This window comes from Pagrus major, chromosome 8 (genome assembly GCF_040436345.1).
Source record: "Pagrus major chromosome 8, Pma_NU_1.0".
NCBI lineage: Eukaryota > Metazoa > Chordata > Actinopteri > Spariformes > Sparidae > Pagrus > Pagrus major.
In genome coordinates, this window is record NC_133222.1 from 25,802,525 (window position 1) to 25,825,937 (window position 23,413).

The window sequence follows — 23,413 nt, forward strand, 5'->3', positions numbered from 1 at the left end:
CTCCTCAGACAGTCTAACCTGCTGGCTGCAGAGTCTGAAGTCCAGAGTCTGTCCAGCCAGTATCCTATCTCCTATCGTCCTATGGGGCCTCAGTTTGGCCACTCCGACCCTCCTTATCAAAGCATTCCATCAATGTCCAGTCTGCCTCTGTGCCATTGGTCAAACCTCACCACATGGGCCTTTTATCAGCCTGACCAGCTCAATTGACCCTCATTGTGAAATGGTGCGAGGATTTGACCTCAGTGAGCCAACACAGATATTCACCTATAAACAAGGCAAACAGAAGCGTTAGTTTGTCAGGTTAGAACTGACTGAGTCTGAACTGAAACTGTTGACATTTTGGTTCTGTATGTCCCTGACTCCCTATTCTTTATAGCATAAATTTGAGTCACTCTAGTGGAGTGACAGCGTTTCACGGTGAGTGGCAACATAACATGAACGTTTGAAGTAGATACTGCAATGTCAAGATCTATTTAATTAAAATCAGTTTCTGTTTTATCCCTTTTGATCCTTTTCCACCTTAGCCATGTGCAGTGACAGCAATGTAAAATGCCAAAAATGTTCAAAATATAGGGTACATTTAAATGGATATATATATTTTTTAGGTGTGCCTTCTTCTAGGTGGCTAAAATATGTCCTGCTCTCGGTCCCGTTTGGCAGTACAATGCTCTGCTTCCCTGTCAGTGCTCCGAGCTCCGAGGTAATACACTAACTAAGGATAAGTACCTGATACAACCCGACATCAAAAGATATGAACTATCACTTTTACATCATTATTACCATTTAATCAATTGACAAATTAAATGTATATATACTGCAAATGCAAATGATAGAGTTTAACTGATTAATTATGGGCAGCATAAATGACTGTAGATTACGTAGTCAGGGCGTCACTTTTATGAAACACTGTCATTTCATACTGGTAGAAAGAAGGTACTATCGGTGCACCTCCACTAATGAGTTTGCTTGCTAATCCCAGCAGGTTAGCTATGTTCACTGGGGTAACATGACGCCTCCAATAATACTAATCCCTGTTAATTACGCCTCCTGCCCACCATAGACCGTGAGAATAACCCAGTGCTCCTTATCAACATGGCTGCACTGGCTACTACTACCCTCACTGCTCTGTATGATACTACCCTCTTCACAGCTGTATACAGTACTGTACATGCAGTGCCTGCACGTGCACACACTCACGCACATCATCATTCTTTCTGTCAGTGTTGGATGACCCATCCTAAAAACACAAGGCTGGATGGGCTTGTTATCAATATCAACCAGTTCCACAGTATCCACATTGACACACGCACTAACTTACAATCTCTCTCTAATGCACACACCATCACAACAGTATACACCCCCTGTCATCAGCTGCACACATACACATACTCACAAAGGCTTATCAATACGGACTCTTCAGCAGCCACTGGGGCGTCCAGGCCTCTTTGACGAGCCAACACAATAAAACAGTCAGACACAATTAACCAATGAGTGGAGGGCGAGGTGGAAGGGGGGTAGAGCTGAAGGTAGCAGACAGCTGTTAGAAGAGACCAGGATGGTGTTGATGCTGTAAGAGAATTTATTTGATCAGTGCTGTTTTTTTGTGTGTGTGTGTGTTTTGAGTGTGTGTGTGTGTGTGTGTGTGTGTGTGTGTGTGTGTTTTGTTTTGCCAGTCTTAGTCTACCAACTGTTCAGTTGTTTAAAAGAGTGAGTTCGGGCACTGGAAATTACACAAAGCAAAGATATTAAGTTCAACAGAATCAAATCCATTCCTGAAGAATTACTTTGTTTTTGACTGTGATGCTGATGTATAAAAATACAGACATAAAATAAAAAAAAATAATCATCAACGATTTTAAAGATGGATACAATTTAAGAGGAAGAGTATGTTTCATTCACACACAAAGTTGCTGATATTGCTGCATTAGTTGCTATAGTGAACTAGCATATTGGTCAATACAATAGGTCGATTCCCACCATCTTTGTCAGACTCACAAAAGTTGTCCTTTGATCTCTGGAGTGGCCATGTATGAGATAATAAAGCAACAACACTAAAGGACTTAATTTAAGTATGTTTGTCCTCAGTGTTCCACAACCTTTTGTTGACCACTGTGGAGAGTATTTATACACTGCCTGGCCAAAAAAAAAGTCCTCAATTGGATTTAACTAAGCAAATAGGTCAGTGCCTTCCATTGGATAATTACTGCAGTGATTAATATGTTTCAGCTGGCAACAACTTATTTAACCCTGACTGGTGCAGTGAGTAGCTCCTTATTTTTTGAACAACCATGTGTGAATACATATCCTGTGGTCGTGGAATTGCTACTCTGGTTCAGAAGGGTCGAATTATTGGCCTGCATCAAGCAAAGAAAACAACTAAGGAGATTGCTGAAACTACTAAAATTGGGTTAAGAACTGTCCAACGCATTATTAAAACCTGGAAGGATAGTGATGAACCATCATCTTCAAGGAAGAAATGTCGTCGGAGACTAAACAACTGTGTAGACTTAAGTAAACCACTTATCAGTGAAGCAAAAAAAGGCTTTTTTGTTAGGAAGCATAAAGATTGGACTCTGGAGTGATGGAAAAAGGTTGTGTGGTCTGATGAGTCCAGATTTACCCTGTTCCAGAGTGATGGGCACATTAGGGTAAGAAGAGAGGCGGATGATGTGCTGCACCCATCATGCCTAGTGCCCACCGTACAAGCCTGTGGGGGCAGTGTTATTATCTGGGATTGCTTCAGTTGGTCAGGTCCAGGTTCAGCAATGTTATTAGCCAAAAAATGATGTCACCTGAATATACTGAATGACCAGGTTTTTCCTTTTTTTCTTCCCTGATGACACAGGCATATTCCAAGATGACAATGCCACAATTCATCGGACTCAAATTGTGGTTCAGGGAGCACGTGACTTCATTTTCACACTTGGATTGGCCACCACAGAGTCCAGACCTTAACCCCATTGAGAATCTTTGGGATGTGCTGGAGAAGACTTTACGCAGCGGCCCGATTCTCCCATCATCAATACAAGATCTTGGAGGAAAATAAAGGAATCAAGGAAAAAACAGTCAAAGTTACACACACACACACACACACACACACACACACACACACACACACACACACACACACATAAAAGGAATGACTTGATCTGTTTAATCAACATGCAACCCTGCTGGGAATAATATGGGGGACAAAAGTGTTAACACTACACTTAATCGGGTAGATTGATTGTTGTGTTTTGAGATGATTAATTTCCATATAGTCAACTTGGAGGGAAAATAATTAAACCTGCAGCTGAGTTGTTATCTTAACTGATATGTCATATTATTAATTAGTGGAAAGCTTAGTGGTAACTGTCCAAAACTTTGGGAATAATCCAAAAACAGAACACTCAAAGACCCAAAGATGGAAAAGCAGATTTTTCTTTTTCCAACTGTGGGCTTGTGAGGAAGCTGGAAGTGATTAGCACTTCAGTTCTTTTTGTAAGTTTGTTTCAATTCCATTTCTTTCTTAGTTTGATATGGCAACATTGGCTATTGAGTGTTTAAAAAGTACACAAAATATGTTGACAAAAAGAGATTACAGTCTGTGGAGTTCCACATCGTACTAGCTTGGGTCCACTTTTGTTTGAATGACTAATCCTTCTTCTGTGTTGTAGATAACAAAATAAAGATTAAGGATAATCTACTGTAAGTGCTGTGAGAAAAAGAAAATTAAAAATGTTAATTTAGCAAAAAACATTCTTTCCGTAGTTATAGGGATTATCTCACAAAAGCCTCAACAGTTCAACAGTATAAATGATTGGGGTGTCAAATGAGATAATAATGAAAAAATAAAACTTACAGTGCACGATATGAGATCACAGTCTCAAATTTGTTTTAATTAAAGGCAGGGAGCAGACCAGTCCCAGATCTGAGAGGTCTGGACGATTCATTATGTAGTCTGTAGATCAGAAATCTATTTTGGGTCTTTATCATTCAGTGCTTTATAAACCAACTGGCACCAAATCCAAAAATGGTTGTCTCCAGAGATGGTCGTATTTGGGGTATGCTGATAATTTCTGGTGTCAGTCTGTAGATTTTTGTGTCTAAAGTTCCAACACTGAGAAAGTCACCTGAGCTTGGTTTGCAAGGAACCACATATGCAAAAAACATGCATAATGTAATTGTAGCTGGTCATCAAATAGGAACACCCTCAAAAAAGAGCTGGGCTGATTGAATATCAGTGAAAAATAAACAGGAAAAAAAGAACACTGATGTTCTCCTGTATCCGGCCTAATTGATTTTTAAAAAGACTATTGTTGATATCAAATGAGCACATCGCGGCAGAGCTATTGATTTTTTGACACCACACAACAGGAAATCTTTATCTACGTGCTACTCCGACCCCACACTAATAGGTGGGGTTTAACCTCTGCTGAATGACAAATCCCAACGCCTCCCAGTCCTATTCTCTCCAGTCCTCATAGGAAACAGGACAAATAGTGTAGTTCTGTTAATGGTAGAAAAGATAAGGTTGTGTTCTACGTTTAAACATTAAATGCAATTACATCTGCCAAATATACAAAGGCTTATAAGTAAGGATATAAGTAAGACAGTTTTTGCCGACAGTCTCAATTGCTTCTATATGATGAGCCAATACCCATTATGCATACACAAGGCAACATTTTTGGTCATTTATGTGTATACATTTGTATTTTGTTTACTGAATATGATCGCAAATAAATAATGTGTGCTTCTTAAAGGCCATGAAAACCTTTTTATTTCTTAAATAAATAATTAAGATTTTAATGCCTTTATTTTGTTGATAGTGACGACAGGCGAAGACTGGATGGTAGGTGAGAGAGAAGGGATGACATGCATCAAAGGAACCATATTGGAATTCAACCCGGGCTGCTATAGAATCTACCATGGAACATGGTGCATGCTCTATCAGGTGAGCTACTGGGTGCATTAAAACTTCAGCACAGGATGGGATCCTACATGAACACAATGCCTCTACTAAAGTTAAAATGTTTTGGATGTTTTACAGGTGTAAGGCGACGCCTTTTACATTACTAAATCATTTGATTCAATGTCAGCATAAAAAATATTAATTAATTCTGCTTTAAGTGGAATCTTTGTGATTTGACACAGATGTTTTCATTATATATTTCATCAATTAGAGATTTTAAGACATGTCTTTCTAAACCATACACTTTATTTTGTATCAAGTATCAGCAAAGTCTGCAAAGACTCATTAAAAGTGTATGCAGTAATTGTATTTCCTACAGTAGCAGGATTCTTTTTCACAAGGCAATGGCAGGTCTCAGTGTGTATACTAAAAAATTCTATGCATCTCATTGGCTTAATTAATAACACTATATAATCAATTTGTTTCTGCCTTGCCAATTTATAGGCTTATAATTTTGATTATCAATGTTCAATCAGAAATGTTTAAATCTTTTCCCCTTTGTTCATTTTAGTAAATCTAAAATTTGGACTCATGAATTCTTCACCATTTCACATTAATGACCACACATCATTTATAATGCTGGTTGATGAAAGCCCTCAATCTAACAACAAGCAAGACCTGATTGCACCTCCTTTTTCCTTTCTTGTCTCTCTCTCCATGATCTTCCATGCAGCACCCCTGGGTCCCCGGAGTCCAGCAGGCTCAGCTCGGCAGCAGATAGACATTTCTGGGATAGGCATCTACTGCTCAGGACCACGCAATCATTTCCATTTTACCCTCTGTTGCACAGGCAAGATAAGACACCTGCGTAGCTCCACTAATCAGATGAGCTTCAACAGAACTTTATCATTGACATTTACCACTGTTTACCCAACTAATTTCTCTTAACTGCACTGCTGAACTTTTATCTACAAAATACATACACCACCAGAAAAGAGCAAGAAGCAAACATGCAAATTCACAAATATGCGAAGAAAGATAAAATGAGGGGGGAAAAAACTAGAGGCATTTTTTTCTGTTCAGAGGACAGGGTGTGAAAACAGAACAAGTGACAGGGCTACTGCTGATGAGATGAGCCCTCCTCCCCCTCCTCCTTTTCACTGAACACAAACAAATACAAAGAATACTGACATTCACATGCAAAAACTTCATTTTGGAGTTCAATCAGCTGACTGCTGGCACAGAGTTTTATTGATGCGGACAAAAAAAAAAAATGTAACGCTGTATGCAAGTGTGTGAGAAAGAGTCCAACATTATCCAACCAGTCACAAGACAGATGAGGGGAAATCATTTTTAAAATAATGTAAACCAGTTTCATCAGTCAGTGTACGAAATGGTGCAATGCTAAATGTGTGTTCTGTGATTTTGTTCCAGGTCCAACTGTTGGTGCAAGAAACAAAGCTGCAAACAATGCTGATTGTTATGAAATTTGCTGGGCACATTTATGCTCTCCACAGGCTGATTAAGATTTCTAATACCATGCTCACGTCAAATGTAAACGTTAACTAACAATATCTCATGATCTAATCAAGTATGCAGAAGGGCATGAAATGTTTTGAGCATTGTCCCAAGAGGATACACTTATTTTCTGCTCATGACCCCATGCATAGTTGGAAGTGTGGTTAACCACAGGGCAGCAGACCAATGAGCTGCTGGGCCCCTATTAGCTCCCCATTTGTCCCAGTCTCTGCGTAGTGCAGTTTTTTTTATGTTAAAATACTACCTGAACCCAAATTAGCATATTTATTTAGGATTGTGCATCATGTATGCATAACTCTAAAATAACAAATGTCTTAGTCCACTTTTTACAGAGGGACCATCTTCAAGACAGGGTTTACTGGACCGAGTAATAAAGTAGAACCCGCTGAAAGTCCTCTTCTTGTTAGTTGATTTTGTTTTACCCCAGCCAGTCAGTACAGTTATTACGGATGCCTTTCACATTCAACAGAGAAGATGTGGTAGTGGTTAGAGAAATTAACTAGTGACATATGTTTTAATAAGAGCAGTTATTTCTTTAAGATGACTTAACAACAACATACATGTTTTAGATGTATGTAGTTATTTAGCTAGCCATGTAGAGACCAGAGGTCGCATCAACTGAATATTTTCTGTCACGGACTGAATTTTTTTAACAATGACAGAAAAATCTGAAGGCTGTCTGTCAGTTTGACAAATAATAGCACGGAGGGCAGTCTACCATTATATTAGTAATTAAAACACAACACTGTCAATAATCACATGTAGACCACCTGTAATAGACCCCTCTCACTATTCGGGTGCTGAGAGGGTATTGAATAACTACGGACTGGAGGCTTTACAGAGCATTTGTGACCACAATGGGTCAGCAGCAGTCCTGGTGTAGAAGAAGGGCAGGCTGTGAGTTTTCCTCCCAATGTAAAAAAAATAATCATCTGCTACATGTGTGACATGAAAAGTGCATGGTCAGTGTCTCTGTTCATCTTTTCTCACCATGCCTTAATAAATGCAAAAATCTTTAAGTTTGTCTGTTCAATCAGCACAGCAACAGACCTACGGTATTTAAATTGCTGAACAAATGCTAGCAGCAAGATGTGGGTGGTATTTAGAGATCTGAGTCATGGGTGTCATTGGGCCCAGGGGCACTTGCCCACTTTGCCCTTTGCATTGACCCCATGAACGTTTTTGGCCACCTTCAGGGCAACTATTCGTTGCCATGTAGTTGCATATTACAGCTAAAATGTAGAGAGAGAATGATAACAGCAACCATCAACTCTTTTAATATATAGCATGTAAATATTACCTTAAAAAAAGTCCAAACCTATCTGTCAAGAAAGCGTTTAACCAATTTTAAAACAAACACACTTATAGAAACTTAAGTCTGTGTCCTTTGTCTTTATATTTAGAGGAAACAGACTACAAATTCAACAATATTCAGTTTCAAAGCAAAATGACACTGACTGGATAGTCATGACTCGGGGAGAAAGAGGGATTTCTTGGGAGTGATCCTAACATGAAACTGTGTGACAGAGAAAAAGAAAACGAAAGTCCATTAGTGTGCGCATCTGAGTAAGTGTATGTGTGTGTGTGTGTGAGAGGGCACATACTTCACGAGCACAGCCGCTCCCTCATTCACACTCCCATCTCCATCTCTCCCAGCCTCCCCTCTCTCCTCTGCTGTAGCCTGTCACAAATTGAAAGTGGAGACCTTCCAGAAACTATCCCTGATAATCACACATAAATTAATTAGAAAATGTTTCTTGACATTCTCTACACACAGACGGGGAGAGGAAAAAAGACTGAGGCAAAGCCACAAAATTAATTGTACGGTATGTGACTTCGATAATTAATTCAATCATTAATTCATGTCTGCTTTAACAACTCCTTCTGGATCCCGCGGAAAAGGACATTTCAATCAGGCTGGTATCGGCAATGTGGGCTGGGAGAGGAGACATGGAAAAGTTAAAGAATGATAGACTTGCTCGACTCACTCAGGGTCATTTAAAGGTTCACCAATTAAACAGACAAGAGCAAGAAGAGAGCAGTGAGTGCGAACAAACAGAAGCTGTAAAACACAGAGATTTTTTCACTTTCTAGTTAGTGTCCATATCCAGAAAGAGTACACAAATACTGTTCTCTGAAGCCTCCTACTGTAATGCATTTATGGAAACGACTGGAGGGAAAAAGAAGCTCTGCCAAGGAAAATTGACAAGATTTAGGATTCAGGCTCTTTCTTTTCTTTCCCATTTGGATTTATATTCCCTGCTGCTGTATTCAATAAAGTTAACCAAAGGGAGCAATGGTTTTCTGAATAATTATCAAAATACTGCATATATCTGCACAGTCATCAAGAAATATCATCAGTTTTAGACTTTACACACCTGCTGCAAGCCAATTCCTTTTCTCTTCAGACAGTTTGCAATGCTGAAATGTTCATTTAGAGTCAAAGTTCCTGACCAGATAAAGTGGGATTAAACCCATTAAGATGACCATAGAGCACACAGTTGACATTATAGCCAAAATTACATTGTTCACGTTTATTTCTGGTGCTGCTGTAGAAAAACAAACTCTCTCAAGACTTTGGTAAACAAGTGATTATTGTCTAATAAAGGAAGGAAACTGGTGAGGGAGAGATAGCGTAGAAGACATAGAGAGAGAAAGACAGAACATGATAAGAATTAGATATCATGAGGATGAGGGAAATGAGCATAACGCAGGGGATATACTGTATGTGTGAGGGCTTTTTCCTGTGATACTTCTATTATACTTCTTCTTACATGGTGCAAGCATCCTCAAAAGCATAGAAACATGAGGAAAATGCTCTAGATTTTGTTGGGTCTTACTGCTACCATGAATCAGTTTAGGGTCGGAGCTTGAATTTAGGGTTAAGACTTCAAACCTGACCAATATATTGGCATATATGCTGGCTGACATGCGCAGATAAGACTTTTTTTTTGACATCATAATAAAAATATCACATCATAATAAAAAATTTGATTTTCATCAAAATAGAAAAAAGATGCCTGAGGTGAGGTATAATTATTAAATTCCGCTGCATGCAAATTAATCGTGTTCCCTTGACCTTAAGTCACTGAACAGGTTCTACAGTAGCTTTGTAAACATGATGGGGGCAGATGACTAAACACTACTGACCACTCCAGTCAGTGTTTCCTCCTGCCTAACGGTTTACATTCTTTCTTAAACCGAGAATGGTGTGCGGTTAATAGCAGAACATTACACCAGGGCCACCAGACTGCCGTTTTAGCATGATTAACATCTTTAGCATGGATAGCAAAAGCTATTGGTGTTGTGTTGGTGTTCATGTTGTTATTTGTTGTGTTCTGTCCGAGTGTTTGGACAGATGCTTTGGCAACATTGTTGTTAAAACGTTCATGCCAATAAAGCCCCCTTTGAATTGAATTGAATTGAATTGAACTGAATTGAAAAAATAGCATGGATATTAGCACGGATACAAATAGGATGGATATTAGCAGTGATAGCGATAGCTGTCACTCAAACATGAGGTCTTCTTGTGTATTGAGGAGCTGCAGAGACTATTCATGGGCAAACTGTACTGTACATGTAGCCTACTGCCTCTTGACAAACTCACTGCGTAACATTCCCATGGCTACACTGTAACAGCAGTGTGCTCTGAGCTCAGCCACTGACCGTTGCTCTCCACTACAACTGCCCTATTCTTCAGCTTAATTTTTCACTTTAAAAAATACAGCTTACTATTGCAACCTAATACAACCAAAACACATTAGAGTGGGGAAGATGGAAAGAGGACCATTTTGTGCAATTTAGGCAGCAAAGAATTTTCGTACCATCGGAGATCTTCATGCTTGAAATATAACCGCCTTTCACAGTTGAGAATGTCAATTTATTCATTGATTCACTCATCTCCCAAATCCATTTGCACTGAAATGCTCTTAAATGCTGGCAAATATTGCTATGAGCGATTCATTTCTATTAAATAATTACAAAGCTTGTGATTAATTAGTTGTTTTTTTTAAATTGCTTGACAGCCCTATGTTTTAAATAAAAATGTTTATTGTTAAATTGTAAAATATCCTGCCTATGTTACATTTCTTTGTCACAAGTGTTTAACCAAATTTGAGGGATCATTGCAAAAATTGTTTGTGTATCAGCCGATATATAGATATCAGAATTTTTTCCCCTAATATCGGTATACTACTGTATTTACCCCCCATGAAAGAGCAAGAAAGTGGGAGGAGGAAAGAGAGGGAGGGAGGGAAAGAAATAAAAAGTGCACAGGAAAAAAGCTGCCCTTCACCTGTTGTGTGTATTCTCTTCATGTCTGTGACATATTCTACAGATACAGACATTAAAACTGTAGTGAAACGGTGATATGATGTCTATATGACTGTCGACAGGTCATTTTCAGGTCTATTTTTGCTGAAAAACGCGCGCATGTCGCGGTCAAAGGATGCGAGACTCCGGACCTCCAGATGAAGCCCCGCTGTCGCCTTGTTTGACACACGCCTGAAAACTCACGCAGCCAGTATGGCTGTTCTAACCTGTTAACATGGACGTTGAAATGAAAAGCAAGACATAGCACCACGCACAGACGGTGCTCACGCAGCCAATGCGGCCAGCCTGTGAGCCTCACATCATCAACATTGTACATTTACATGAACATTGCTTAGGCATAGGCACATAGATGCATTTTGTGTATATAGTATCTCTATTCTATTGTACTCTATTTAATTGGGTTTATTTCTAATTTGTTCCAATATATATTTCTCTTGGTCAACTCCTACCACGCACTGCTACTTTTTGTATTGTATTATTTGCACGCTGTTTGTTCCTGTGCCAAATTGAATTTCTCCTACGGGAGATCAACAAAGGTATATCTTATCTATCTTATCTTATCTTAAGCGTGGTGTAGCTAAACTTCACACAAAACATAGTGACATTCACCGACACTAGATATTGCACTAGAGCATCAGCATCTCAGACCAAAAGAAATTTGCACTTCATCTACTCAATAACAAAAACATCTGAACATACACTGCTGACAAAGCTCACATCACAACACACACAGAGGGAGTATGACTGCAATCTCTGCTCACGGTGCCATTTCTCCACTATATCTTTACTTAGCAATTAGCTCTTTGTTGCTATATTAATGTTCAAAATCTCATATATTTCATTTAATAGCTTTAAATTGTTGACGATGTTGTCAGTAAAACGCACACATGCATGCATTTGTTTACCAACCCCACTGCTGTTTGACATATTGATGTATGGCCAGAACAACAAAAGGGAAAAAGAGTAAGGCCTCTAGTTTCACAGAGGTGTGGGTCAGAACATGCTGGTCTAAAGTCCACGAAGCTGGTAGTGAAAAGACTGAAAAGGTGTGGTTAATTTAATATAATAACCTGTGACAGTTCACCAGATATCTCAACTGCTGGTGTCATGGACCTCATCACTGTTAAACTTGAACTTGAAGCACACTCAACAAAGAAGCATACACAAGTCTGAGATGCTGGTGCGCTAGTGTGATATCTAGTTTCAGTGAATGTCACTAAGTTTTGTGTTAAGTTTAGCTACACCATGCTCAAATTCTGTGAGAATATAAATGACAAGCCATAACTTCCAATTTGTTATTGAATATTCCACTGTATTTCATTAAGGCAACAGGAGATGTGTGAAATTCAGCAGAAATGCATTAAAAAATAAAAGCATGTCATTGGGAAACACTATTAACAAGTAACGAAGCATTAAGCATCACTTCACTTTCTTTATCATTTCAGGCTCTGTATAATTCTCCTATACTATAGGGACTTAAGTCATATTGAAAGGCTTTAGCACTTCAAAGAGAGCTTAACATATGTATTCTTGCAAGGACTTTCCATCGATAAAAATACATATTTTATAAATACATTTTGATTGATTGATTGATTGACTTAGTGTCCTTTCCAGAGGTTCTCCACGAAACGGAGAAACACGTTCTCACTTCCAACTCAAATACAGCAGCTTGGTCAGTTTCAAACAATGACGCTCTACTAGGGCTTGGCGATCACTTTCATGATAAAATTTTCCACAATAACGATGATAAATTTATGACATTTTCGATAGTTATTTTTGAGTCTGTTTTCCTCTACCTAGAAAACACTACACCAACAGCCAATCGCACAGCAGAGAAACAGATGCATGTGGTTGATACATGTTTCCGGCCCCTCCCACTCACAACTACTCAGAATGACGGTGACCACCTGTGTGTCCACTCGAAACCGAGTGCGAGGAAACTGCGAAAGACAAAGAAATTGTACTGAAGAAAGGTCATACCAATTCGGTTATTTGGAAATAGTCCGGCTACCTGAAGTCTGACAAAGGACAGACCAGCATTAGATGCAAAATGTGTCGGCGACCAGTCCTCAGCGGAACTGGAAACACCACCAATCTCTTCCATCATCTCAAAAGGTACCGTCCCAAACAGTACTTTGAAAGTATGAGTTAGTGCTATCATGCTAGCATCAGCCTCCTCTCAAGTAGCCAACAGCCCAGCCCCACTGCTTCTACTAGTCAAACTTCAGGTCAACAACCAACAGTTGCTGCTGCTTTTTCAGCCATTACCCCATATGAGAAGGAGCCAAAGCGACACAAGCCGCGACACAAGTCGCAAGTCAGTTACGTACTGTATCGCTAAAGATATGATGCCTATAAGCACGGTTGAAAAATCAGCTCTACGCAGAGTGTAGGGTAAAGTTGGAGGAGCACCGCTGATATGTGGTCTGGTCGCACGTCCAAACCACATCAGGTCTTACAGAACAGGAGGCATTCAAGTGTATTAAACTGTCAATTCAACATTATTATTGTTAAATATACTGTTTATCTAGATAATTATCGACATCGATCAATATAAAAAAACATATCGTGAAAACAGTTTTGGCCATATTGCCCAGCCCTACGCTCTACCTACTCCTCTAGCGGTCAAGTTAGCAATAAAACATTAGATGCTTTCAAAGACTTTCAAAGAAAGCCTGCTGACAAACAGTTCAAATATTCATACAACGACTTTTGGACAATTGTTAACTTTGTCGAACATTCGCGCTTTGGTGAGGTTTAAAATCATGAGGGAAATCACCTAGCTTGCGTACATAACGTAACGCAAGTGATGCAACTATGTTACTCACATAACGTAAGTGACAGAAGTTGTGTCATTCATGTACGTTAACTAACTTACATAACATAAGTTAAAAAAAATTGCTCTTAAATCTTGGTCACAAACATAAAGCACAGTCCATTTTCCAGAGGGAAAGTCCAGTATATAACCCATTTTACCACTGGTCACTTATCTTTACACTACAGTTATTTAATTTACTGTCAGGTATCCATGATCTAGTGTGGACCAGCACACACTTCTCAGTGTTAAATAGACATTACATTACCTTAAAACCGTGAAAGACTTTGTGACTTTGTAGTCTAGCATTCTCTGGATGAATGCTGCTCACTGCCAGATGAAATTTTAGGTTCCAATTGTATCCAGACCAAACACAACAGGTTATTTCAGCAGCTGCTTTTTTACCATTATAATAAAGGGTTGGGGGAATGGATTTAGGCAATGGAGCTCACTGACAAATTAAACACAAAGATCTTCAAGTGTATTTTTGTGTGAGAGGAAGGTATGCATGATGTGGTGCACTGGCTGCAGGAGAAGCCAGGAATCTGATAGGCTGGTAATCAGCGTGCCAATGTCCAGTCCTGCTACCAGCGCCAGGCCTGCCATGGGCTCACACACTGGGTATATGGGAGCTGCTAGGCTGATAGCAGCCGGACAGCGTGGAGAAATGTTCCTTTAGATTAGGGCCTCGCGCCTATCAATCATCAGGGATGGAGGAGGGGAGTGACACATCACAGACAGGCTGGAAGGGAGGAGATGCTGGAGGAGAGTGTGTGTGTCAGTCAGAATATCTGGTGGAGATCAAGAGTGGGTGATGGAAGCACAGGGCGATGCTGGCCTAAAGTGCTCCTTATGAGCCCTTCTCCCAAAGATATAAGTTACAATTTTTCACTGCAAGCATGTTCCTATGCATGCCTGTTTTGTTTTGGTTGCTCTCATTATATATGAGCTATGAGCTAGTTTAAGAGAGAAAGCAGTCACAAGACACCAAACTCAGGAATTTACAGTTGAGGTCAAAAGATTACATACACAACAAAGAACATGTAGAGAACATGATCTCATTTTTCTGTGATGGAATGAGTGGAACACATACTACTCCCAGGTGTGTGTGTGTGTGTGTGTGTGTGTGTGTGTGTGTGTGTGTGTGTGTGTGTGTGTGTGTGTGTGTGTGTATGTAACAGTAAATTAACAAATTAATGTTTAATTAACTAATAATGTACTTTTTATTAATGATGGTTATTATAAAGAGTTACCCCAACCGGATAGCCCGACCGTCAGTTCTTCATTTTGTATCTCCCTCATCCCTCTACGTCTTCACCTTCCCGCTTCCCATCCCCTCACCTCTAATTTCACTATCAGAACTGCACCTTTTAAAATCTCTCACCCCTCATCGCTCTCATTGATCCTTAAACCTTAACCCCTCTTTCACCCTTTATTAGCTATCTCTGCACTCCAAACTCAATATTGTACTTCTTTATTCCAAACCAATTTTCTTGGTGTTCCTTCCTTTCACCTTCTTGTCACCTGTCCCATTATTTTTTCCCTTCCTCCCTTTTTTTCTCTAACCTTAAGTCCCTCTATCATAAGTTCACCCCCTTTAACCTCAACCAGTCTAAAGATGACATCTTGACTCAACACTGGGAGTTAACCGTCTATGCTCCTGGTTTAACAGATAACACACACAGAGACACAACACGCACAGATATTCAAGCTTTTACACTGTGCCTGTGTCAGAAAACAAATTTTACCTTAGTGTGAGGAGATTCTTTTAATCAGTAGTTCATTCAAATGCGAAACCTTATTTCTTTATATATATAAGGTACTTTGCTTTTGATATAATAATACGGTATAAAAGTGTATGTTTGAATTAATCTACTATAGATGCTGATTACTATAAAACCTTTTAAAACCTATCAAATAAACTGGTTGCCAAGAAAAAATTAACAAAGAAAAATAGGGGAAACAAAGCAGTTTCCTGTATCTCTGGAATGGTAACATTTTAGAAATATTAGGTTTTGGGAGGTCTAGGATTTGTATGAATGGCTCCACAAAGAGATGAGCAAGGCAGCAGCAGTGCAGAAAACTGGAAGCTTTTACACAAACATCTTATCCTCCAGTTGCTACATTCAGCCATCTGTGACTAGATGGATCAAAGTGCGAAACAAAGGTCTTATCACATGTGGACAAAGTGATGAGGGTGCACCTTGTGCCATTTGTGATGACTGCAATGGGGGAATGGTTGCCATGCACAATAAGCAAATGCATCCTCAACCCAAATAAATAAGACTCTCAGCTGTGATAATATGCATATAGTGTGCCTCCATGCTCCATTATAATTAACTACTGTATGATAACCCAACACCCACCCACAATACACACACACACACACACACACACACACACACACACACACACACACACACACACACTGCCTGGTAAATAATAGTAACCATTATTACGCCTGCCATTATAATGCTTTATTTGAGCTAATTTAAATAACTCTGTTGGGGAGGATAAGGAGCGAGGAGTGCTGGGCAAGCAGGAAAACACTGGAGTACACAAGTTTTCGGGGGGTGTGATTGGACAGTCCCAAGAGGACCTTCTTCACCATCTATGTCACACTAGAAGGCTAGAAGGAGGAAGGACCAATGCAATCTTTAATGGTGCTACACTACTATACTTTGTACAGTGTTTTTATTACTTCTGCTGAGAAGCATGACTACTTTTTGAAAATAGTATACGATAACACATAATTACTCTTTTCAGTTCCAAAATTAAAATCTTACAGGCGACCTATTATGCTTTTCCATTTTTTATATGCTCTTGTGAATGTAAAAGATCCAAAAGAAAAAAGATTTAAAAAGTCCACACAAACAGAAGGTCCTCTCTCACACAGAAATCACTGCTGTGTTTTTTGAGCACCAAACCTATTCTGGTAGTAATCCAAAAATAAAATTATGAACCTGAAAATAAGCATAATACATCTCCTGTAATGCAACACAACATATTCTACAACAAATGCTGTTTGCTGAATTTAGAACAAATCAATTAAAAAAGCCAAATTTGTCGCTGCAGCCGTGGAATAGATTCTAAAACCTTTGGGCAAATGGTAACAAATTCGGCCAGACCAGGAATACAACACAAAATGCAATGATGACCGGGTCGACCAATCGGTTCAGCCCAGTTCTTTGAATAGCTTATTTTGTCCAACCAAACTCTAAAAATTATAAATTTACTACCACATAAGACAAAGAATAATACTTACATCTGAGAAAAGTGATTTGATTTATTGATCAAATAGTTGCAACTTAATTTTCTGTTTACTATGTAATTGATTGATTGACTCATTATGAGCACAATACTCTCAAAGCACATTCACTTTATACTGATATTATACTGTGATGTCGATTGGTGACAGTTTGTCTAATAGAGGGAGGAAGCAAATATGCATATTAATTAATGTAACTCAGTCTGCAACTAACAATTATTCTCATTGTTGATTAATCTGTCAATTGTTTCTCCATAATCAATTAGTTGTTTGGTCTATAAAATGTCAGAAAACAGTTTAAAATAAAGTCCTCAAACATCTGTTTGTCCACAACCCGAAGACATTCAGTTAATTATCATAGAGGAGTAAAGAAAGCTCATCTGAGATGAGATGAGATGAGTAAAGAAAGCAGAAAATATTTGCATTCAAGAAGCTGGAATCAGAATTGACTTTGTTTCTTAAAAGTTACTCAAATTGATTAATTGATTATAGAAATAGCTGGCAATAATTTGAGAGTTGACAACTAATCCCTTAAAAGACTGCAGCTCTAAGTTTGACCCTCTTTCACAGGAACATGAGCACTAGGGTGCATGTACTGTCCTGTCATGAGCTTTCCCATACTGTACTGTCATGAGGTTTCCCAGAAGATATTGCTATCACACACGCTCCTCTATCATCCCCAGTCAGAGGATTTAACACCATTGAACCTTTCTCATGAGGTTTTCCTTCTTGAAGATAGCTCTTGCATCTATATTAGTTGCAAATTCATATTCAGAAATTGGTAAATGTTTCAGTTATTTTGTCCACCAGCTTGGATATAAAACACTTTCAATGTTGAGTGATGGCTACTGACAATGGATTTCTCCAGCATTGAGGAAGGAGAGAATGTGTGGGGATCACCAGCCAGCCAGCCAGCCAGCCAGCCAGCCAGCCAGCCAGCCAGCCAGCTAGCAAATGACAAGGGATTAGAGTGACACCCATTTGCATATCAAGAATTTTAAGCAGCAAGGGAGAAAATATCGAACCCTCCAGCCTGCAAGGTCAACCAAAAGATAGTTTTTTTTCCTTCTCTTCATAATTTATTTTGCATATCATGCACTATGGACACACTGTAGATTAAAAAGGCGGCTTTAGCATATCACACCATCCCTGATAGGGACCAGCTCCCACCTAGACTTCTCCTAGACACCATGCCACCACCACACCCTCATCAAACTGACACACACACACACGCACACACACACATGCACACGCATGCACACTCGCACATACACACACACACACACACACACACACACACACACACACACACGAACACATACACACATTCATGATTGTTTTAAGACAAACTACACATTGGAGAAAAGAAACTGAAAATTGCCAAAGCCTCTAATCTATTCCAAGTTTATCACCTCTTTAATTTGGATGTTTTCCTTTTTTTCATATCAACAGGAGCCACAAAGCCAATGTTTGGTTAGGCGCTGCTGGCTGAAAAAAAGAGAAGAAAAAAAACCCCACTAAACACAAAAAGAATCGCCTCGACTATCGGCTATGACTAAGGAATTTATTCAGATTGACACATAAACAACTCATTACACACTGAAGAGACAGTGTCAAACATGTCGATTGGAAAATGTTGTCTCCATTAATGAATTGTATTATCTTTTAGCAGCTGGCAGAGAGGAGGAATTAAAATGTTCTGTTGTTGTTTTCTCTGTTTCATGTAAATATCAGGCTGTCTGAACAACAGTAATGACTGGGAAAAAGAATTATTTGAACAAATCATTTAAATAAATTAGAGATTATTATCAGACGGACAGAACATAAACTGTGAACGGGAAGGGAAATTAAAAAAATCATATCGAGAAATGATTGTATTCAAAATAGAATAAATCACATTTTTGACACTTTTGAAATATAATTAGATTAATATTCAGTGAATTTAGTCTTTCTATATATATGATATTGCATGAGGTGCGCCAGGACGTGGCACATATTTAACAGTGACACTCGTCTTATCTAAAAGGACAGGAATGTGGTCTTTGGCTGCTAGAGGGTCCAGCAGCAGAAGCCATATGTGTATTTCTACATTAACATGTGCATTTGTGCATGAGGAACAGCTGATTAATTTCATTGATTGTTTAAAACTCCTGACTCGCCGACAGAATCGGTTAGTATTTCATGTTAATTTATGTTCTGTGGTCTTCTACACATAGAAAGGTCACACACAGTCCAGATTCATACAGGAAAATAGTTTGGAGTGAAGCAGCTGTCCTGATAAATCCTGACATCCTGTCTAAACATATTTATTTTAGAAGCTAAAAGTTTAATTCTGTTCCCTTTGGAGAGTTTATAACTACAGCTTTTAGTTTAGCTGATTAAACATGCCACAATATTTGTTACAGTGACATTACTGCATGCATGGAAATGTTTAAAATAATGGCAAGCAGCCTCTCAAATCATGAAATCAGAGTGTATATGCATGGTGTGAACCCACCTGTGTAGGCGCATCTTACTATTTGTTTTCTGCTATTTAAAGGACGTGTTATTCAGACTGCACTTTTGACTTTTGACCAGCTTTTTGCTGGTCTATGGTGCTGTCGCTTTCTGTTTCTTCAAGATAGCAATCCACCATCAGTGTGCCTGACCACACCTCACTTTACGACCAACATGCCCATGGGCGCACAAGTGGGCACAAGTACATTTGCTATTTACACAACGTGGGCGACTACATTGGTCTGACACTTGCAGTGAGACTTGCGTGCCTCTTTGCACCATGCAGAAGATAGAGCCCACTCTCTCTGCTTTTAATAATCGCCACGGTATCAGAACATATGAGACGTACTGGTTTTAAACTGCCTGTGGGAAAATTCAACATGTTATAGTCCATTCTCGATTAAAAGTTGTGTTTTCATTGCCAACTTTGCTCTTTTCACAGCACAACATGTGAAATACCTCTTCTCTGACTCGCATTTCCTGTCTGTGTATGTTTTTGCACTCGAGTGGCCCTGCTTGCCCGAATACGCTGATTTGATTGGCTAAGTTGTGTCACGTGAGATGATTTACAGCACATGCATTTAGCCTGTGGGCTTCCATGGGCCGCTAAACCAGTACTGTAAAGGCTGGAAAAGTGGCAGTTAATATAGTAATGCTCCATCAAGATGTAATAATTCTCAATCATTTATTGGTTATACTTCCGGGTCCGGATAGAACGGCGTCAATTGGTGACCTCTGGTCTAGAAGGTCAGAATATGATGAAAAATGCCAATTAGAAGTTCCCAAAGCCCAAGATGACTTAAATTTGCCCATTTTGCCACAATTGAAAGCTCACACATGTGCAAATATATAAAACAGAGAACAGAGAAAAGTAGCGAATCAAAGCGCGACATCCCACGGCATGTTTGTGGTGGTCAAAACAGATGAACAAATGAAGGAAAACAATCTTACATGGGACCTGGACATCCAAAGACAAAAAATTTGAGAATTTTGGAAAATGACAAGAATAACTACTATAATACTATTAATATCCTCAAATAAATATAAACCAGGCGTTATGCATAAGGGTGACAATACTGGACCACTGGCATGACTGTCCTTAAAGCAACCAAAGCCTATATGACGTTCGTAAGAGTTCGAAACTTGTGGTCCCAGGAGCAGAAGTGTCTAAAGGCAAAAACAGTGAGAAACGTGTGGAATGCCAACACTCCCAGAGGAGATAAAACCCTGTTTACTTCCATCCCTGCTAATACACACGCTTCCTTCTCATCTGTTTATGGGAAATGTCTGATACATGGTGAACATTTTGTGTGAACATGAACACATTAGCCAGTGACTCCAGCCCCACTGTGACATGCAGGACGAAGGAGAAGAAAGAAGAAACAATAAAAAGATAGAGAAAGAGAGGGAGAGATGTATGCTCTAAGGGGGCTGGAGGGTGGAGAGGAGGGAGAGGAGGGGGGCTGTTAGTGGGGTTGTTAGTGGGTGATGGAGAGACCAGAGGAGGAGAAGGTGGATGGATGGAGGGAGGGAGGGAGGGAGGAATGGGAGGTGGAAGAGGGGGGGCTTGACGATAAGAGAAAAATTCAGACCGGTCAAAGTTTCCTTTTTGCCAATCGTGCTCCTGATAAAGACAGCGCCTGCTCCGGAGCTGATAGAGGGGCTATCTCTCTCCCTTACTCTCTCTCCCCCCTCCTCCGTCCCCCCTCCCCCATCCCTCCGCCTCGCTCACCCAGCAGTTAGTTTGTGAGGAGGAGAGAAGGAAGAAAAAACGAAGGGGCCCTATCAGTGCAGCATCATGGTGCTACCATCAACCAGCCACGGCGCAGCAATTAATATCGCTCCAATTACTGTTAAAGGGACAAGGCTGGGACAGGACGATAATGAACACATCCTCTCTTCCCCACCAGAGGAATTAAAACGCACGTGCACGCACACACATAAACACTTGTGAACGTACACACACACACACACACGCTCGACTCTGGGTAGACACATGCACAAACGTACATTAAACGTGTGCAGCTTGAAAAGGAAATAATGCAAGATACTGCGGTAATCTTCTTGCATTGTTTAACTCATTGAAGACAACAGACAGAGAGAAATAAATAACCAAACAAACCTCGATAAGAGAGGAAATAAATAATAAAATTATGGCGATTTACTTCTTATCTTCTAGTGTGTGTGTGTGTGTGTGTGTGTGTGTTTTTGTAACGTCTTGAATACATTTTCTCCCAGCCTGTCACATTCACATCTCATGTTTAGGGGAACAGTAGGACAACACGACAGACCCTCAAAGACACTCGGAAGAGACAACACAGAACAACATCTCCGAGACATAGACATAGCCATATAGGGCTGGTAGATCCACTTGAGAGTAAGCCTGGGCAATAAAACAATAGCAAAATGTATCTGCAATAGACACGTCATTGTTCGCAAAAAGAAGATAGTTCAATAAAATGTAGTTTTACATGTATACATTACATGCAAACCAATGGAAAGACTGTAAGAATATGCCCCAGCACATAAACAGCCTGTCATAACCCTTGATAATGGTGCGAGCTACGAGTGACACACGAACAGCCGATCATTTAACAGACAAATCCCACGTGTGCTCTCTCCCTGGCTCATTTAAACAACCTATCAAAACACTGGGTGCTACGTGTGACACAAAAACAGCCAATCATTTAACAGGTGTGTAGTTCGGTTGCACCATCGCCATGTGATTGACAACAACAGACGAGTGTGGAGTGAGGCGTTATAGATCCCATCGCAGTAAGACCGCTTGTAAGACTATTAGGTCACACACTGGCTGTGGTAATGTCTGCTTTTCTTGTGGTCCTATACAGTGGCCTACAAGCTGCAGCCCCGCCAGCAAACACAACGACCTCTTTGGCCTCTATCTATCTATCAGTGTCACGCATCCTCCAGAGCCGCTCTTCGCTGCAGGAGTGTCTCCGGGCTCCTTAGGTAGAGCAAACAAAAAGAGCCACCCAGCCTGTTTGCTGTCTATGAGCCCAGAGACACTGCAGCTGCAACAGCCATAGTGGTTGGAGCGACCACCATGGCTCACAATCCACCGCACCAGCTCCACCAATAATTATTGTTATCAACCGATATGAAACTTCACTATCGTGACTTTTCAGCCAGTGCTACGTGAGCGCATATTAAGAGCTGAAATGGCTGTATGTGCGAGCAGCACACCCCTTTCCCTTTTTTTTATTTCTTCAACTTTTTGGTTTTGGTTAGGTTTAGGGAACAAAAAGTCTTGGGTAGGTTAAGGCAACAAAAATACTCGGTGAGGTGTAAACAACAAAAACAACTGGTTAGGTTTAGGCAACAAAAATACTGGTATTAAACATTGGTGAGGATGCTAGAAGCGCTGCAGCTGACGGGAGGTCAAATCATGGCTTAAGCTCTGGCAGCTCTCTTGCTGATACAGCTGTTAGCTATGGGAAACACTGGAGCCCAATTTGTGCCATGTATTATTAATAATAATATATTTTTTAAATAAAATAACACTTTTCATATGAATGCTTGCTGTAAAATTATGTACTGTTTAATTTCCTTTCGGTTAACACAAAAAGGTGAACACCTCATGATTTCATCATCAGTGCCTCCTGTGTTAAGTACAAAGTTTTCACAATCCCTTGAGTAAAACCAAATATTGGAATGATTTGTTCCCCTCTGACTTAAATTCATGGATCACTTTCATTTTGTTTCATTACAATTAGTTCCAAATGCTAAATGAATATGGTTATTGTCTGAAGAGAACCCCTGTGAGCATACTGACCTGGACCCCTCCATGGTAACACCTCTTCCTCTTCCGTCCCCTCCTCTTGCTCCTCTCTGCTGCTGTGTGTTAAACCTTGCTCCGCCCCATCCTCATCTTCATTATCAGGGCCTCCTTGAGAGTCCTGCATCCTGGGCTCTGCATATGCAACACAAACAGTTACATTTAAAAACACAAAAATAATGTATCAGCTCTAGGCAGCTTCAGTCCCAAGCTTCAGTATCGGCCTTCAAAACAGGCTTCCTCATCGATTGAAACCTGTGTGTCTAAATGCTT

General features: G+C 39.9%; 1 protein-coding gene across 2 annotated transcripts in view; it reads right to left on the minus strand.

Moving 5' to 3' along the window:
- zfpm1 (zinc finger protein, FOG family member 1) overlaps positions 1 to 23,413 on the minus strand; it is a 122,378-nt gene that overhangs the window by 35,870 nt on the left and 63,095 nt on the right. Inside the window, exons 3-4 of one of the 2 annotated variants that reach the window (XM_073471901.1) lie at positions 23,138 to 23,275; positions 1,394 to 1,567 (exon numbers count right to left, since the gene is read on the minus strand). In XM_073471901.1, the coding sequence (XP_073328002.1) occupies positions 1,394 to 1,567; positions 23,138 to 23,275 (312 nt within the window). The remainder of the gene's footprint in view (positions 1 to 1,393; positions 1,568 to 23,137; positions 23,276 to 23,413) is intronic. The other variant, XM_073471902.1, reaches the window with a different exon arrangement.